Source organism: Clarias gariepinus, chromosome 4 (assembly GCF_024256425.1).
Source record: "Clarias gariepinus isolate MV-2021 ecotype Netherlands chromosome 4, CGAR_prim_01v2, whole genome shotgun sequence".
Taxonomy (NCBI): domain Eukaryota; kingdom Metazoa; phylum Chordata; class Actinopteri; order Siluriformes; family Clariidae; genus Clarias; species Clarias gariepinus.
The window spans coordinates 13,165,461-13,184,998 of record NC_071103.1 but is presented as its reverse complement, the minus strand read 5'-3'; the positions used below and the strand labels follow the sequence as shown (position 1 = coordinate 13,184,998).

At 35.6% G+C, this 19,538-nt stretch overlaps 2 protein-coding genes across 2 annotated transcripts; one reads left to right on the top strand and one right to left on the bottom strand.

Moving 5' to 3' along the window:
* Positions 1 to 2,228: 2,228 nt before the first annotated feature.
* cxcr3.2 (chemokine (C-X-C motif) receptor 3, tandem duplicate 2) lies at positions 2,229 to 7,132 on the bottom strand. The gene is made up of 2 exons (XM_053493716.1): positions 7,037 to 7,132; positions 2,229 to 4,683 (listed from the first exon to the last, which is right to left on the bottom strand). The coding sequence occupies exons 1-2, from the start codon at positions 7,070 to 7,072 to the stop codon at positions 3,586 to 3,588; spliced, it is 1,134 nt and encodes a 377-aa protein (XP_053349691.1). The 5' UTR covers positions 7,073 to 7,132; the 3' UTR covers positions 2,229 to 3,585.
* A 10,036-nt stretch (positions 7,133 to 17,168) lies between these two features.
* Positions 17,169 to 19,427, top strand: cnfn (cornifelin). The gene is made up of 4 exons (XM_053495224.1): positions 17,169 to 17,259; positions 17,477 to 17,602; positions 18,443 to 18,579; positions 18,832 to 19,427. Coding segments are annotated over exons 1-4 (354 nt in total). The 5' UTR covers positions 17,169 to 17,258; the 3' UTR covers positions 18,922 to 19,427.
* The last annotated feature ends 111 nt before the right edge of the window (positions 19,428 to 19,538 follow it).

The following is a 19,538-nucleotide window of genomic DNA, read 5'->3' as shown; positions in this document are numbered from 1 at the left end:
CGCATGTGCGAGTTCGTCTCAGTTTCTCCTGTTGCTGCGCAGTAAAAATGGTTTCCAGGTCACCAGCGGGATAAAGGATCAGGAAAATCTCACACTTGCCTGGCCAAAAAATTCCGAAGGGTCATATTATTGGCTAGCATCAAGGAATAAAACCAAATAAGGAGATTTGCAGTTAGTGGAAATGGGTTAGGAACTGTCTAACACATTATTATACTGAACCTCCAGCTTTCTAGAAGAAATGTGGTTAAAATCATGAACCGAGTTCACTTACAGTAAATGCTCAGTTAAACTTTATGGTAAAAAAAAAAAAAAAGCAAACAAACAGAACTGACAACAGGCTGAAACCACTGCTATGTATGATAATGAAAGTTCTCACATGCACAACTCATGATTTAGTTTAAACACCACTGGTTAGTGAGATTAACCAGAAAAAAGCCCACTGATATTTGCGAGGGATCATAAAGATTGGACTTTGGAGCAATTAAAATAGAGAGTGATGAGTGCATCAGAGTAAAGAAAGGGAAGCTCATGAAAGTGATCAAAGCATCATGCATATAGTGGCCACTGTACAAGATCTACTGTGTGCTCAGCAACATGATGTGGCAATAAAATGAAGTCAATAAAATGGATTCAAATTGTGAAAGTGTGGTTCTGGGAGCATGGAGAATCATTTTTACATAGAAATCCACAACACAACACTGTGCACCGTATTCAAAGCTAAAGGCAGTCAATTAAATCTTAAAATGTGTAACTAATTTTGGGAGGTAGTGTATATGAATGGCTAGAGCTACGTCCTTGTTACAGAGAGAGCCACCAGGGGTCAACAGTGGTACTGTAGTACTGTAGCAGACAGAAGAGCACAGCACAGGCACTGTATAGCTACAATATATGTAGGCAACTATACTGTATATAAATAATTTGTTGTATAACTCAAGAATTCTACTGTCCTGGTCCTCTTGTGCTATTAACATATAAAGACACACTTAACACACTTGAGAGAATGATTTTAAATAAAAAAAATACCTGTTATTTCTTATACCATCTTGCTTTAGTTCATCTAGCTTTTGTCTGTTTAGTTTTTTCTACATCTTACTTTTGCCACACCCTCTTTGAATCAATCTACAATAAAGTAATCTACAGTAGTCGACACATGAATTGTCTAGTCCAAAACAAGTATGTATACTAGTTTTATGATGAGGTGTCCATACATGTACCCATGGTCAAGTAAAGGAAAACAATGAAAGAGAAAAAGATCATCAAGGAGATGAACATCTTAGAAGCATAAAACATGACACACAAAAAAAATGTAACTAACATGGACCATATTTAATGATTTGTTATATTCGGTATTAATTATCATGGAATTATAAGGAAACCAAAAATACATTCCACATTGTAAACATAAATTCTAAAGTCTAAAAAACCTGCATGTTTAACATTTGTTGAAGGTAAATATTATGAGACAAATGTACTGTAGATCAGAAACCCCCAGTTATGCGCATTCGTCTTTTAAATCCTTATGCACTAAGAGGAATTATACAGTAGATGCTTTGATGTTATAAAAAATGTGCATGCATCTAATTTTTTTTTTAATAGAGTCAAAGTCCCCACATTTTTGTCAACTTACTCCAAAGGTGAGATAGGTGTATAACGGCAGGAATAACAGAGGGGGACGAGGCTTGTAGGACGACTTTCACACACACACACACGCACACGCACGCATGCACACACACACACACACACACACACACACACACACAAACGGATTGGAAATGCCTGTCTGGCTCACAGATTGCCTAAAAAACTGTCTGAATATCGTATTATATTTTTGAAAAAGTAACTAAATAACTGAGTACTTAAATGCCGAACCTAACACTTTAGATTACTCGTTACATCAAAAAAGTAATCCAAGTGCTCTAACGCGTTACAAAGTACAGTACACAAAACACTGGTGTTTAGTACATGTGACTCACATTTATTTGCACAGAATTGAGATAATATTTACAGAGTGTAAATGTATAATTGAGAAAACAGCAGCAGATTGTTTATCTTTACGGTCACCAATGCTTGCTCTGGATCTCATGATGCACATGACAGAATTCTAGTAATTGTATTATTCATATTGCATTATACTGTCATACCGCTACTACTAAAAGTCTGTAGTCAATTCCAACTCGCAGGTATAGATCAAATGAATGGAACAACACTGTAAACACTGAGAACAGGAAGTTATGCCAAATTCTGTTTATTTAATGTAACTGTTCAAATCATACTTTACATTCATCAAAAAATACTCCATTTGCTACAATTAAGGCTTGTCAAATATTAGACATTCTAAAAAGTTCAACATACACCTTTTATTGATCTTTCAAAGATTATGACTGGTTTATAGAGCAGTTTATTTCTGCCTTTATAGTTAAGCTTATTCCACAAAGGCTCAATAGGACTAAGATCTGGAAGTTATGCCAACCAGTCCATCAAGAACAATATTAGAGTACTTATTGGAGTAACAGGTTGTTTAAAAATGTTTTTGCATAGCTTAGAAATATGCTTTAGATTGTTGTTCTGCTTTATTCTGGTCAAGGTTGCAGTAGATCCAGAGACTATGCAGGGAGCACTGAATGTGAGGCAGCACTTAAGGGATAGCTGAGCCACCTACTGACATGTTGCAGTAATTACCCAAAGACACCCAAGGAGATATGAGAACAGGCACAGAACTTCCACACCAAGCTCAGCATTTGTCAGTCCACTACACCTCTTACAATCAAATTTCCTTTTTTTCTGTTTCTCTAATAACCAATTAAAATCAAAAGATTGCTGAAAACAGATATAAAATACATATTTAGCATCAAAGCAGGTAGGGAGTGAAGAAAACAGTGAAACAACAGAAACATAACCATTCAAGGATATGATGTATACTACGATCTAATGATGAATTTTTTTTATAAAAGTAAAATGCCACCAGAACCCATATTTCAAACCCATTTCAAACTGTGCATTAATGCAGTTAATATAATAATGTTTTTCCCCGAATAAATTGCTAATGTAATTTTTTGAAAAGCCATTTGTTTGGCTGCACCAGTAAAATGTAAAAGCACCTTTTCATAAAAAAAGAAAGAAAGAAACAAACAAAAAATCCTAAACAAAATAACAAAAACAAACAAACAAATAAAAAATAAAAAAAACCTTAACGGAACTGATGATAAAACTTCTTGATAATTTGCTTGGAAATTTTCTTGGGGGGAAAACAATAGAAGAAGGGAGATGAGAGAAACTAAATATGAGAGTCTTACAATAGTTTCACTTCCTGCTTAAGAGCACATTTTTTAGCAGTGGTATTTACGCATAACCAACACATTTAATCAGTAAAATATAAAATATATTCTTTCTTTTTTTTAATATAGGAAGAAAAGAGAAAAAGTTAATTAAACAGTTTAAAAGGTGTAAAATGCGGAGCTTATGTAACAAACAAAATGCAGTATAATATTGAAAAAACAATCATAAAAATAAATTTAGTTTTTACAAAGATCATGTACCACAAACAAACAAGCAAACCAAAAAACACCAACTCAGCAATCACATCACTTATGCCACAACTGAGAAGTATGAGGTGTTATCACTCTCTGCAGAGCTGAAAGAGCCTGTTGGCCTGCGACTTATTCCTTGACTGTGGACCCTTTCGGTCATCCCAAGGCACCTAACAGATCTCAGAACTGTCTTAAACATCTTGAAAAGTTCACGACGGAATTTGACACCCACAAATCCATATAGTAGTGGGTTGAAGGCACTGTGAGAAAGTCCCAAGGTCTCTGTCACTAGGATGCTGATATCAAGCACGTAGTTCAGCGTGCAGCTGGGGGTCACTATGTTCAGTCGGCTTAGGCTGTCAACCATCTTGAAGATATTGTATGGTGCCCAGCAAATCACAAACACAGCCACTAGGGAGATGATGAGCCTGAGAGAGCGTCGCTTCTGCCTGCGTGAGCTTGTGCGGCACAGTGAGTGAAAAATGTGCAAGTAGCAGTAGAGCATTACCAGTAGTGGGAGGCCAAACCCTAACACCAGGCTGACGAGCTGCAGGCTAAGATGCCATTTTTCAGAATCTTTACTGTTGAAATCTAAAAGGCATACATCCTTCTCATAGCCAGGTAGCGACACCACATTTCGGAAGTGTATGTCAATGACAGCAAGACCTATGCAGCAGATCCAGATCACTGTACAGGCTAACTGAGCCAGGCATGTATTGTGCCTCCAGCTGGTGTGGACAGCATGGACAATGGCCAAGTAGCGATCGAAGCTGATGCAGGCAAGGAAGAGCACACCGCAGTAGACATTCAGGGAAAAGAGTGCACCTGCCACTTTACATATTCCTATGCCGAACACCCACCCATTAATCCACTGGCCTGCAAAGAAGGGCAGCGTCAAAGCTAGAAGAAGGTCTGAGATGGCGAGGTGAAGCAGGAATGTGTCGGTCAGAGAGAAGGAGCAGGGACTGTGAGACCGACGATAGCGGCGGATCACAAACAGCACTAGCACATTTCCCAGAACAGCTAGGATGAAGACTATGATGTAGGCTGTTGGGGCAAACAGACGAGTAAAGCGCCATGTCTCTGTCAGGTCACAGGGTGAGGAATCCCCATAATCCTCGTCATCTTCCGAATAATCAGGAAAAGATGGATAACTCTATGACACAAACACACCATGGTTAGGGTTGTCTTCGGGCAAGATCATGAACAAGTGTTTTTTTCTTTGCTATTTAAGGGAAATTATCAGGTAATATAAATCATTAATATTTTATGGGAATTAAATAGCTTAATAAAGTATTCAAACACAGTTAGGACAGTGATTTCAGTAAAAAAAACAATGAAACATTGATTTGCCTTAAGGTCGATATGTTTATTACAAACAGTAATAAAAACATCAAATTGTAAATTCAAATCAAATTTAAGAATTATAATGATGATGATGATGATAATGCTGACTGGCCAGGATTATGCTTAGTTTATCATGGCAGAAGGGGTTTCCCCCAAAGTCCTTTGCAGGTATCCTAACCTGCTTAACATAAACTAAACTGCACTAAACCCCAGTTCTTTACCACAACCCATTCTGAAAATGATGTGATGCAAATAGACAGAGTCTATTTTTGTAGTGTTTTTGATGGAATTTCTTGAACATTGCTAAAAGCAATAGATATTTTTTTGCTAAATAAATATTACTAATAGACATTTAAACGCTATACAAGAAGAACAGGAATCCTAAAGGCATATAAAGGGAGTTCCAGCATTATAAAGAGGATAATATTTTTGTCATATTTTAGACCAGTGAAATGGCATCTTGTTGCACAATATCATTTGTTCAATTTCAATATTTTTGGTGGCAAAAAGTAATGAGATAAAATTGAAATTTATTGTTTTAATGACCTACACATTTGTGATAACAATCAAGATAATAAGAAACTTTGTTATTTTATGGACTGGAAATGTTAAACAACAATCAGTATTTAACATCCTCTGTTTTTCAAAACCTGCTCGATGTGACTGGGCATAGAGTCAAAAAGACTTCTGCAGTACTCTAGTGTCACTTACTTAATCCATGCCTGCTTGATTGCTTCCTAAAAACCATGTACAGGAATTTGCCACATAAGTTCACAATTCACTTCCCTGGTGTTAACCATTTTTGTGCAGAGATGGACATCCCCACTTCAGAAAGTAAAAGTCACTTGTTTTTTGCACAGTGAGAACTGTAATGCATGACATGTGTTGTCTCAATACTTTTGGTCATTATTGAATGTATGTCTGTACTGTATGTATAGATGTACTTTCTCTTTATCTGTGTTCTGTGTTTATAAGCCCTCTATGCAGCTCATATTATTTCAAACAGCTCTGTGTTTGCGCAATCATTATTATTTTTAGCTTGCAAGAAAATCATATTTTAAATATAAAGTGGATTTGTACTGTCATTAAACTAGCATGTTTCATTAGTTATTAAAATGATAATATTAGTTGCTTTGAGGTTTGTAACTGACAGCTGTTTTTGGTGCGTGTGTGTCAGTGTGATTTATATACAGTACATGAATATTAATACTGCTACTTCTACTACTATTACCACTACTTATAATAATAATAATGATGATAATAATAATAATAATAATAATAATAATAATAATAATAATCATAGAGAACTTTTTAATTTAAACCTTTTTAACAAAATTCTTAAATATAAATATAGAGCAATGATTGCAAATATTGTACGCAATGAATTTGCAAGATTAACAGCTTCTTTATTCTAGAAAAGCTAAATCTTTTTGTTATGGCATCCTCTTAGAGTTTTTCCCACAGTTCATCAAAGTACTTCAGTAGTTATCCTTCTTAGTAGCTTGTAGAGTTTTTAGTTAAATAATGCGGCACTTGAAACCTAACAACTTACACTGGTTATAGTGGTTATGAAATGACACAGATTTAACCACCAAGAGGCAAACATAAGACAAGGCAAAGTAACAAAACAGTAAGCAGGCTATAGCAAAAACACTAATCGAGATGGCTAAAAAACAAAGGCTTGGAACCACCAAGCCTTTGGCACAATACCAGAACTAAGTCTGTTCAGCAGCCCGTTATATTTAAAGATGTATATAAAAACCTGTTTGCAACCAAATGAGTTTCATTAGTAATCAGGTTATTGGGGACAGAGGTAAAATCTTATTTAGTCTGCAATATTATATAGAAAATAACTAATAACTCAGGGGTAGATTAAGATGAAATTTTAATGGTGGAAATCCAGTCAGACTCTCACTCATAGCTCCACCATACTCCAGTTAATGACATCATAACTTATATGCAGAATTTTTGTAAAACTTAATGTATGAAGACAAATATGCCAGGTGACTTTGCCCCCCAAAAATTTTTCCCCCATTTTCTACCTATATTTTTCTATTCATTGACTATCCAAGTACCAAGGAACAGCCAATATCACCATGCATCACACAAAACAATCTTTGTAATCTAATAAAAGAAATGAACAGTTTTTCCAATGAACTTACAAGTGATACTGTTGTCACCAAATCTGTAGTTTCCATTGTTACCGAGAGGACTCGACATTCAAATGTGCCAAAAGTGGTTTCACTGTCTCTTCTGCCTTTTCAGCACATATTGCACAGAGCTAAAGAGTGATGGGAAGAGAAAAGGGAAGTGAGGATTACAAGAGAAGAATTCTTACGAAAAGCATAAACATCACAAAGAGAAGTGGTACAAGGTTTTTTACACAGTAGTGAAAAATGCATTCAAGAAAGAGAAATCGAACAAAACAACAACAATAAACAACCAAGGTAGATAGATATAAAATACCCCATTCAACCAGAACAGAAACACCACTGCAAGTATATATACTGTATATATTCCAGTAAACTGGGGACAAGATTATGGGCACCTATGCCTGTGGGAAGCAAGGGCCAGCCTGTCTGGTCTGATCCTCCTGAAAAGTCAATGTAGCACAAATTGCTGAAAAAAAACGTTAATGCTGGCTTTAATAGAAAAGTTTCAGAATATCCATTGCATCACAGCTTGCTTAAGCAGGCAAAGAGTTTAAGGTTGTTGCTCCAGCTTTTAAATTCTGTCGCTCTGATTAAGGCTGCATGGTACATGCTGGACAAAAAAGTCTGGGCCATGGAAACCCCACCTAGCATCTTGCAGTGCGTAAAGCAACTGTAACATCCTGGTGCCAGAAACCACAGCACACCTTCAGAGGTCTTGTGGAGTAATGGCCCGAGGTTTCAGAGCTTTTTTTGTGGCACAAGGGGGAACTACACAATATTGGGCTTAATGATTTGGATTTTATTGTTATGGCTGATCAGTGATATAATATTAGCAATATTAGCTTTGAGCTTTGCGTAGGAGGGATAACATTCTCTCTTTTAACAATCAAAGTAAACTATATGCAGTTATGGGCATTTGTCAGTTCACGTATGGAGAAAGAGACAGCTAGTGCTTAGCTGCTTTGTAATGCACCATGTACAGCATGTTGAAAATGAGGCTGTAGCATAATGTGCCTCAGACGAAGCAACTTTTCCTGGTAGCCTTCACTTTTCCTTGTAAGCTCGCAATAGCCTAAATAGGGGGAAAATGGTGTAAAGTAAAAATAAAATAGGTGGGTCGACGGACGGACGGACATACGGACGGACGGACGGACGGACGGACAGACAGACAGATAGATTTTTATCTACAGTGGTGTGAAAAACTATTTGCCCCTTCCTGATTTCTTATTCTTTTGCATGTTTGTCACACAAAATGTTTTTGATCATCAAACACATTTAACTATTAGTCAAAGATAACATAATTGAACACAAAATGCAGTTTTTAAATGAAGGTTTACGTTATTAAGGGAGAAAGAAACTCAAAATCTACATGGCCCTGTGTGAAAAAGTGATTGCCCCCCTTGTTAAAAAATAACTTAACTGTGGTTTATCACACCTAAGTTCAATTTCTGTAGTCACCCCCAGGCCTGATTACTGCCACACCTGTTTCAATCAAGAAATCACTTAAATAGGAGCTACCTGACACAGAGAAGTAGACCAAAAGCACCTCAAAAGCTAGACATCATGCCAAGATCCAAAGAAATTCAGGAACAAATGAGAACAAAAGTAATTGAGATCTATCAGTCTGGTAAAGGTTATAAGCCATTTCTAAAGCTTTGGGACTCTAGCGAACCACAGTGAGAGCCATTATCCACAAATGGCAAAAACATGGAACAGTGGTGAACCTTCCCAGGAGTGGCCGGTCGACCAAAATTACCCCAAGAGCGCAGAGACAACTCATCCGAGAGGCCACAAAAGACCCCAGGACAACATCTAAAGAACTGCAGGCCTCACTTGCCTCAATTAAGGTCAGTGTTCACGACTCCACCATAAGAAAGAGACTGGGCAAAAACGGCCTGCATGGCAGATTTCCAAGGAGCAAACCATTTTTAAGCAAAAAGAACATTAAGGCTCGTCTCAATTTTGCTAAAAAACATCTCAATGATTGCCAAGACTTTTGGGAAAATACCTTGTGGACCGACGAGACAAAAGTTGAACTTTTTGGAAGGTGCGTGTCCCGTTACATCTGGTGTAAAAGTAACACAGCATTTCAGAAAAAGAACATCATACCAACAGTAAAATATGGTGGTGGTAGTGTGATGGTCTGGGGTTGTTTTGCTGCTTCAGGACCTGGAAGGCTTGCTGTGATAGATGGAACCATGAATTCTACTGTCTACCAAAAAATCCTGAAGGAGAATGTCTGGCCATCTGTTCGTCAACTCAAGCTGAAGCGATCTTGGGTGCTGCAGCAGGACAATGACCCAAAACACACCAGCAAATCCACCTCTGAATGGCTGAAGAAAAACAAAATAAAGACTTTGGAGTGGCCTAGTCAAAGTCCTGACCTGAATCCTATTGAGATGTTGTGGCATGACCTTAAAAAGGCGGCTTATGCTAAAAAACCCTCAAATAAAGCTGAATTACAACAGTTCTGCAAAGATGAATGGGCCAAAATTGCTCCAGAGCGCTGTAAAAGACTCATTGCAAGTTATCGCAAACGCTTGATTGCAGTTATTGCTGCTAAGGGTGGCCCAACCAGTTATTTGGTTCAGGGGGCAATTACTTTTTCACACAGGGCCATGTAGGTTTGAATTTTTTTTTCTCCCTAAATAATAAAAACCATCATTTAAAAACTGCATTTTGTGTTTACTTGTGTTATCTTTGACTAATAGTTAAATGTGTTTGATGATCAGAAACATTTTGTGTGACAAACATGCAAAAGAATAAGAAATCAGGAAGGGGGCAAATAGTTTTTCACACCACTGTATCTGTAAGAATGTCAGCCAAATGATTAAAGGATGTCTAAAAGAGATCTGGAAAAGTCATTCAATCAAATAAAAGCGAATAATTGAAAATAAGTAAAACTGAAAAAAGAGGTTGTAAGAGCAATTTTTAAGGACTATTGCCATCAAAATTACAAGGAACAACTATGGGAGAGGAAGTGAAAAAGCTGAAGATGCAGACAGCAAAGGTATGGTTTAATGACTTGCTTAACTCTAGCGGCAACGTTTACAACAACTGTCTGACCACAGGCTCGGCTGTGCTTTTAGTATTCGCTGACATTTTCTGTTTCCTTTGCAGATTGCAAATGTCTGTTTTTTTTTTCATATAAGGTATGCATGTCTTTCCCAATCTTTCACAAACTACAGTTTATGTCATGTAAATTTTAAGTGCTTTAAAGTCATTTACAATTTATTTCTTAAATGTAGTAAAATTTGCCTGCAGGTTATTAATCTCAAGGATTTTTTTCTGTAGTTAACTTATTTAGCACAGGGTGGTACTGTTGCTTAAAATTTTTCTATTTAACTAGAATAAAACAGAAAATATATGTACTACAGATGTATATAAGACTTGTTTTAGAAAAATGTAGTAATACTTTTCAATTTTGTTGATCTTAACTATTATGGCATAACATTATTTCGCTGGTGGTTTAATAATAAACTAAATCTTTTAGATACCCTGATTAATTACAATTCAATAGCAGTAACCTATGCAAAATAGCAATATATAATGCAACACTGTTGTTTTACTGGTGTAAAAAAAACAAAAAAAACAGATGTGGTTGCCCGAATAATTCAGTAAAAATACTGTAGAAATGTAAACAACTTTATAAAACATCCTATAAATTTTACAGTTTAAAACTTTTGCTCCAGTTAAAGAATCTGCTTTTGAAAATCGGGTTGTAACTTTTAAAAATACATTTTTAAACCATAAACAATTTAGCAGACAACTTAGCATAAATTCACTGCTATTAAAACTGTTTCGTTCAGTACCGTTTACATGCAGCTCCTGTTTATTGTACATCGAATCACATTTCCTAAATTCCAGTTGAACAAAAGCATTTCATTACTTCATTACTTTTTAAATTAGCTTTCAAAAAAAGTTCCTTTTAGGCCTGTATGTTCTCGGTGCCAGCACTAGTTATAGGTCTATAACCTAGAGCTATTTATATAGTTTGACATTTTTACTCTGCAATCAGAATACGACCCAGCATGTGGTTTCACACTGAAAACAAGATTTCAAGAACCAGGGAGTGACAACAAAATACCAGCAAGTATAAAAAAAAATATCACTCACCTGATCCAGGAAATCCCGGACAAGCCCCCAGATTTTTAGGATTATGGGATTTACCACAACCTTCACGCACCGGGTATCTATCAGGCTTGCTCTGGAGCTGATCGTCTTGCTCTCGGATTCGGAAAAATCTCACAAAACAGCACACAAGGCAGTGTTCAGAGGGATATCCAAACATTTTTTATGCACAGACAGGGGTATATATAGAGCAGTACAAACATGTATGTGCATCACACTGTTTCTGGGCAGATAATGTAATTATGTATACAGAGTTAACAGAAAAAGAAACAGAATAAAAACGCAGACACGATATTTGCAGATATTCACGCAACTAATCTATTATTGTCCTGTCACAACCTGTACAGAGTCTTCTTTTACCATATAAGGAAGAAGATTAGAGTTGGCAAGGTGTGTGGGTGCATTCGAAAAAATCGAAGACAGACATCTTAATATAGCACAACAATAACATCCGGCACAAGTATATGATAACATGAGTCTCAGCATAGTTTATAGCTTCAGTCACATGAGAATATACATTATGGATCATCATTAGAAATTCTACTTATATTTCCTAGATTCCCAACACCATGGGTGTGGACTGAGGATTTATTATTACCTATAACTACTTTATAATGTTGGCAAAAAAAAGGGTCATTTGATTTTTTTGCATATGCTTAATAAGTAATACATCCTAAAAATAAAAAACAGCTAACTGTCCATTTAGAATAGAAAAACAATGCAATTCCATCACCACTTACCTTACAGTATGTGTAAACACCCTTGATAATCTGCACATTAAAAAATATAATCTCCTTCTTCTTCTTTGTCTTTCGGCTGTTCCCTTTCAGGGGTCGCCACAGCGAATCATTTGCCTCCATCTAACCCTATCTTCTGCATCCTTTTCTCTCACACCAACTAACTTCATGTCCTCTCTCACTGCATCCATAAATCTCCTCTTTGGTCTTCCTCTAGACCTCCTGCCTGGCAGTTCCAACCTCAGCATCCTTCTACCGATATATTCACAATCTCTCCTCTGAACATGTCCAAACCACCTCAATCTGGCCTCTCTGACTTTATCTCCAAAACATCTATCGTGGGTTGTCCCTCTGATAAACTCATTCTTAATCCTATCCATCCTTGTTACTCCCAAAGAGAACCTCAACATCTTCAGCTCTGCTACCTCCAACTCTGCCTCCTGTCTATTCTTCAGTGCCACTGTCTCTAATTAAAAAATATAATAATAATAATAAAAATAATAATTTTCCTTTTCCAATTCCAACATACCGTGACATGCAGGCTAAATGACTAGACCGATGTCCTAATATTTATGGACCTATAAATGTAGGTTATCTGTCCACAGTATTAACAGCATGCACCATTTTCACTTCAGATGAATAGTATGAAATTAAACAAATCATTCAATAGTAGTAATGAAACAGTCATTCATTGTTTTTTTTTGATGGACTGTTTATACAGCATTATACAGCAAAGATTAGTGTTTTTGGCTGATATATTAATATTTTTATATAAATTGTTATAAATGTATATAAATTTACATAAAACTGTTTTCAGTTTTTGTAACAATAAAACCACTTTTACTTTCATGGTTTGGCAGATTTGTACCATAAAATCAACAGATATTTATATGTAAATTGTAAATGTAATTTAAACAAATACAATGGGAGACAAGCATTACAGTATATGTACTGTAAGAGACACGTATTGTAGTGCACTGTAGCACAATCACATCCATAACATGTTCACATACACGGCACATTTATTGAAGCATTTGACAGAATTTTATCAGCAGATAAAAACGTATACATGGCATTCTCAGGCAGTGGTGGACTGGCCGTCTGGAGCACTGGGAGTTTTCCCTCTGGCCAATGTGGGCCGGCCCAGTCAATACGCAAATATATAAAAAAAAATGACGAAAACAATAATATTGCACCTCTTTTCTACACATATGGATGAGTGCGTCGATTGCGTGTTTATGTTACCGCATATGCGGATGTAATGCCCTCCCTCATTATTAATAAGTTTGGTCGATTGCATCCGTAGTCTGAAACACGCCCTCCCGACCCCTTCAATTTTAATTTACAGAGGGAGAGATATTGATCCTTTTTTTGATACAGCGAATTTCTCTAGTAATTTCCATGAAAGAAAAGGTGGAGCTGAAAGTTATGCGGAAAAAAGAAAAAAACTTTAGAGGTAAATGCTGTGAAATGCTTCAAATGAACAGATTATGCCTTTGGCGTGAAGGAAAGTTACAGTTCCGCAAACTCTGATGGCTCTAATATTACGGTCAGGGACAGCAAGGTTGGATCCAGCAGCCCACCACATCCCGCATCATAATACATTGGCTCATTAAAGTGGAGATGAATTTTTAAAGCCACATACTAGTACAAAAATACACCACAATACAAAAACGTAAAAAAGTATCACTGAACATATATTGGGTCATGTTTGTAAAACAAAGAAACAAAGGAAAGAACAATAAGACAAACAACATTTAAACCTACATACTGTATGAAGACAGTATTTTCAGTGACCAGTAGCACCAGTCTCACCCAGGAGGCTTATAAACAGTTTGACAGCAAAATGAGACATTTTGGCAGTATTGTGATGTTTTTATTTATTTCGAAAGATACAGGACAATACTGCCAAAATGTATCATTTACAGGCTGTTAGAAAATATTCCTTGCATTGTCTCTTATTAAGTCACAAGGGTGTTAAAAAGCATTCATCATTCACAGTCATTCAGATCAGTGTAAAGTTAGTATGATTTTGAAAGTGCTATACTGTAACTCCACCTGCCACTGTTTCATCCCAGTGAAACAATCTGACTACATTTGCAGTGCCATGAAAAAGTATTTGCCCCTTTCAGATTTTTTCTCTTTGCATATTTGTCACACTTGTGTGGGTGGAATTTTATCTAAACACTATTTATGAGGAAAAGAAAAATTGGCCTTTTTGTTTGTGAGATATCATGAACATTTCGCAGAGGGGATCATCGTGATGCAGCGTAAGATAAACCACTCATCAGTGTAAGCTGTAAGTGCAGCAGGTCAGTGATGATGAACCAGTGCCTGCTGATGATGACCAACACCTCTCCCCTGATCTACCAGAGCTGAGTGAAAAAAATGGCAATCAAACTGAACAGGTAAACTGGAATAAAATCAATAGCAGCATTAACTCGTGCTAATAATTATTATGGTAGTCAATATTAATTTAAAATAAAGTTTCTTAGGATTATTTCAAATTAATATTGACTACCATAATAATTTAAATAAATAACTAGTTTACTAGCGTGAGCTAATGCTGCTACTGATTTTATTTCAGCTTACCTGTTCAGTTTTATTGCCATTCTTTTTGAAATATTGTCTTTATAGTTTTATATCTTGTTTGTCCTGATGTTCTTTCCTTTGTTTTTTTCTTTTACTAATATGATCCAATATATGTTCAGTGATACTTTAAATAATATGTTTAAATAGCATTGATTTCTCTATTGTGGTATATTTTTATACTAATAGCTGGTGTTAAAAAGTTATCTCTACATTAATGAGCCAATGTATAATGATGTGGGCTGCTGTGGACCAGGAAGTCCAGGGCCACTTTTTGGTCCCAGTCCGCACCTGTTCTCAGGCATATAAGAGATCAGTGCTATGAAATCAACAATGTCATTCATAGCTTGGAGTTATGGGTGAAATAATTACTGCAAAAAATTTCAAACATTTCAGCTTGACTACCAGAAAATAAGGAAATGCCTCGAGTATTATGAGACTTTGTGGAACCAATGTTAAAATGGTAGAGCTAAAGGCTTTCTTTAGCCTCATAAAACTCCACTATCCTCATATAAAAAAAAAAAATCATAAAAAAACCCTCACCAACACCACTGTCAAAACAATGGTAAAATAACATTGAATATATTTACAATTACAATTATATACCACAATTAAGTACAATTACAGTGCCTTAAAAAGTATAATACATTTTGTCATGTTCTAACCACAAATGTAAATGTATTTTATTGGGATTTTATGTGATAGACCAACACAAAGTGGCATATAATTGTAAAATTGAAGGAAAATGGTATATGGTTAAAAAAAAAAAAATTATCAATCAAAATCCAAGAATCCATGGGAAGTGCAGGAAAACAAGTCGAATCCATGGAGACCCGACCTTGCAAAATATAGCACTTGAAGGATCTGCTGTTAATGTTTTTGTGCCAGACACCACAGCCCACCCTCAGATGTCATGCGTACAGAAGTTGTGCCTCAAGGGCTCTGAGCTGTTTTGGTGGCACAAGGGGAAACTACACAATATTAAGCCTAATGTTTTGTATTTGAATTATGTCTGATCAGTGTAGAATATAACAGAATAATTACCTCATACACATAATCTTTACACAAATGACATATTGTAAGAGTATTTACTATAGTATAGTTGATAATTACACTATGAGTCACAGCTTAATGAAAGTATTTACCATATAATTTATTGCAGACAAAAAGAAACTAGTTAACAGTTTAACTACCTTCACAAAAATCATGATATTGGTCATTCGCAAATGGCTTACATCTTAGTTGGTGTAAATTAAAAGATGGTGGACTTACTGGGCTTCAGTCTGGATGGAAAACCTTAAATGGTCAGAATAACATGTATAACATTAGGAAGGAGCTGAAATAACAAGTAAAATACCTCTTTTATAACACAACTGAAATAATTTTCCAGTTAGGAAATGAGAATCTGGTAATATGGGATGTGAAAGCAGACGTCCTCGGGCTGATTTTTTCGGAAACTGGTATTATTATTAATATTATTATTATTATGCATAAAACGCACTGCTATTTTTTGTCTTTAAACTCCGCATACTGTAGCATTCACAGCATACATTTTTGGGGTGATGTAGGCAATACTTCCTACCTCTCAGTGCACTGTTTGAACTCTTAAGTCCTTGTATGAGAACAAATGATTTTCATGGTTAACAAATGAGGAGATATGCAACAGACCTTTTCTTTTCAGGACTATTACTGCATTCAGAGTAAGGGAAAAAAACAAACCCATTACTGTCTGATATCCTAGGTGAACACTCAGTGACATGCCTTAGTGAGTAAATAGTAAAGTCAAACACAAACACAGATTCAGTTCACCGATAAGTCTTTCTTAGTTCTCTTACTGTATATGCAAACCCTGGTCTCTTTCACATTTTGTCCATGTGCTCTTTTTTGCTCCTCTTTTTTCGCACTAAACTCAACAGGGTGAAAAGACAAAAGTAATGTTAGTAACTTTATCAGGAAAATGAGGCAATGTGGTGCAATAATGGTACACAAATCTTGTGTATTCTGTTAAACAGGTTAAAACTTGCAAGAGTAGAACATGCAGAATCTTAAATGAAAAAAAAGAAAAAAAAGGCCTTAGCAAGTTGAAGCATAAGCTTAGAATGATGCCAGTTTCAACCAAGAAATACAATTAAATAAAAATGACAAATTGTAAAAAAATAAAATAAACTAAGGAACTATAAATGCTGTATTTTGTTATGATAGACGCATACACAATGAGCTAAAGGTATAGAAGTTGATAAATTAGGTTTACTGTATGTATAGTGTATAACATTTGTCTTTATTAATATATTTATTATGTCAGATTCATTAGGTTAATTAGGGTTCATTTCAAATAGAGAACTGGAGAATGTATTAAAACATTTTTTACAAATATTCCTTGAAAAAGTGTGACAAGACGTAAGTTCCTCTACTCTTTTATTGTAAGACCACCTCCATATGCATACAACAATGCCAAAAAAAATGTTCTACATTCATCAGGGGTAGGTAAGATTGTTTAATTAAAAAAAAAAAAAAAAAAAAAAAAAACACACACACACACACACACACACAGAAACCTAACTCGCCCCAAAATCAAACACCATTTTGTTTTGTAACATGGCAGGTAAGCCACCCACCCAGGCCTTCTTATCAGGGCAAAAGGTTGCCTTAGTACTACGGAAAAGGCTGTGACATCATTATAAGTATAAATATTATAGACCTGTTTTCTCCTCCTATTTGCGCTGCTGGCTGTGATCTCGCTCATTCAGTTAGTTCTACAACCTGACGCTGTCAAGAGTAAGTTTTCTAATATAACAAATATTTTTATAGCATTGGATATATTGAAAGATTGAAGTACATCAGGGGAGTGTCTTCATTTATATTATTTATCTGAAGTATGTTGGGTAAAGATTTTAAAATTTAACAGATACTTGGTTTAAGTGTTGCGTGCACACAGTTTAGTGTATCTTTTTTAGACATGATCATTTTTACATTTTACATGTGTTTGTGGCAGTGATGACATATCAGACTGAAGTGATCAACACACAGCCTCAGGTGACAATCACTAATTATACTGTCTCCACTGGTTCCTCTGACTGGAGCTCCAGTGTCTGTGACTGCTGTGATGACTGTGGCATCTGTAAGTACTGTAACTACCTGTCTGTGTATTTTTATTTTTGCCATCCACTTGTTTTTATTTAAAATTGCATTAGTATATTAAGTGGGAAGTATGGTGTGCAGTGGGTAGCATTGCAACCTGACATTCATCCTGTTATACAAATGCAAGTGTATGCACAGAGTTTTACATTCCAAAATTGGCTATACTTTAAATTGTCCCTAGGAGTTAATGTGTATGCGCACAGTGCTCTGCGTCAGCCTGGCATCGTATTCAGGGTGTATTCCCACCTCACACCCAGTGTTGTTGGGAAAGGGTTGGGATAAAAAACTGAAGATAAATTGTTTTTAATATTCAGTGATTCTTTTACTAAGAGTAGTATTGACCAATACTGAGGTGAGCATGACTGAATGATATAATACTCTGGAAAATGTCTTTTGACTGATGGTGAATGAGGGATTGGAAATTAATGTTTTTCTTGCTTTTAAATGTTAGAAAAAATTTAACCAAGAAGCTTTGCTTTTTTTTTTGGAAGATTTGACTTGTAGAACAGCAGCCTTCTGCTTATCTAAATGAAACAAATGACCAATTCAGGTTTAAGAAAAGACAGAGGCAGGATCAGAATCTACAGTAGTATGATTACTGTTCTCCTTTAATGTCTGTTCGTATTATTTATTTTTGTTACATTCCTTGTAAAGTGCCCTTATTATTATAATACAATAAAAAAATCATAAATAAAAAATTTTATAGTGTATTGCCTTTTATTAGTATAATACTGTATATTATCAGAAATGTAAGGAGAGTATAATTTAAGTAGCCCTTTCCTAAAAATAGTGGTTGCTTTATGTGTCTGGCTCTCCCTAGGCCTCTGTGGCACTTTTATTCCCTGCATCCTGGGTTGTAATGTGGCACAGAATCATGGGGAAACTTGCTGCCTACCCTTTCTGCCTGGAGCCATGATTGCTCTGAGGACCAGCATTCGTGACAAATTCCAGATTAATGTAAGTTGATATACAACAGGACATGCTGGCTTTTTAATAATGTTAAACAAGACATACTAACATACAACCTTTAGTTTGCATTAAAATTATGATACAGAATTATTTATAGTGCATAGTGCATATTTGTACATTGAAATCCCATGTACATTAAATGACAATTTTTTTTACAGCGATAGTATTTTGCAGTTGCTTTGATACAATGAAGTTTGAATGGTATATCCAGTATGTAAATGGCTGTATATGTTTATGCAGGGCTCTATCTGTGATGACTGGTTGGTTATGGCCTGCTGCCCGTTATGTGGTCTCTGCCAGATGGCTCGGGAACAGAAGATGAGGGGCTAAATAGAATCAAAATGGCAGAAATAGAGGGCCTAGTGGCTTTTTGATGGCAAAACTTCCTCTTTCACATATTAAAGATGTATTCAGCTTATATTTTACCTCAAAGAATGACAAACCTATAATTATTTCATCACTTATAATATTTGTTAAAAAAACATGACAGACAGATTTGAAAGGAAAAAGACACAAGTATGCACTAATGTATTCTGCGAAAAAAAAAAAAGGTAAAGTGGCACGAACAATTTTTAATCAAAGCAGAGTTTAAAAGATGGCTCTCAATTTTTTATTTTTACTTTGCATCCCACATTAATTTGCATAAATGAATCACTGGGTTTATGCAATGGCACAGGTCATACACAATTTGAAACAAAAATTAGAGGGACAAGGAATTAAATAAGCTAAATACATCTTTAATTTCCTGAAAAAATAATACCTATTCAGAGAACTATTTTATTATAGACTGCCTTGCGTTCTTATTTTAAGCAATTTATTATTATTATTATTATTATTATTATCATTATTAGACATGAAATTACATGATTAGACCCTTCAATAAAACATTTGGTTTTGCGTGTTTTTGTCCATGCTTTGGGTGTCATTCAATCACAGTTTCCACATTT

Bases quoted from the DNA above. Each gene is read 5' to 3' on its own strand.
- cxcr3.2 (XM_053493716.1), bottom strand. From the start codon at position 7,072: ATGGAAACTACAGATTTGGTGACAACAGTATCACTT. The intron at 4,684-7,036 runs GTAAGTTCATTG...TTTGTGTCATAG, and splicing joins TGGTGACAACAGTATCACTT to AGTTATCCATCTTTTCCTGA.
- cnfn (XM_053495224.1), top strand. The intron at 17,603-18,442 runs GTAAGTACTGTA...GGCTCTCCCTAG, and splicing joins CTGTGATGACTGTGGCATCT to GCCTCTGTGGCACTTTTATT. The intron at 18,580-18,831 runs GTAAGTTGATAT...ATGTTTATGCAG, and splicing joins GTGACAAATTCCAGATTAAT to GGCTCTATCTGTGATGACTG.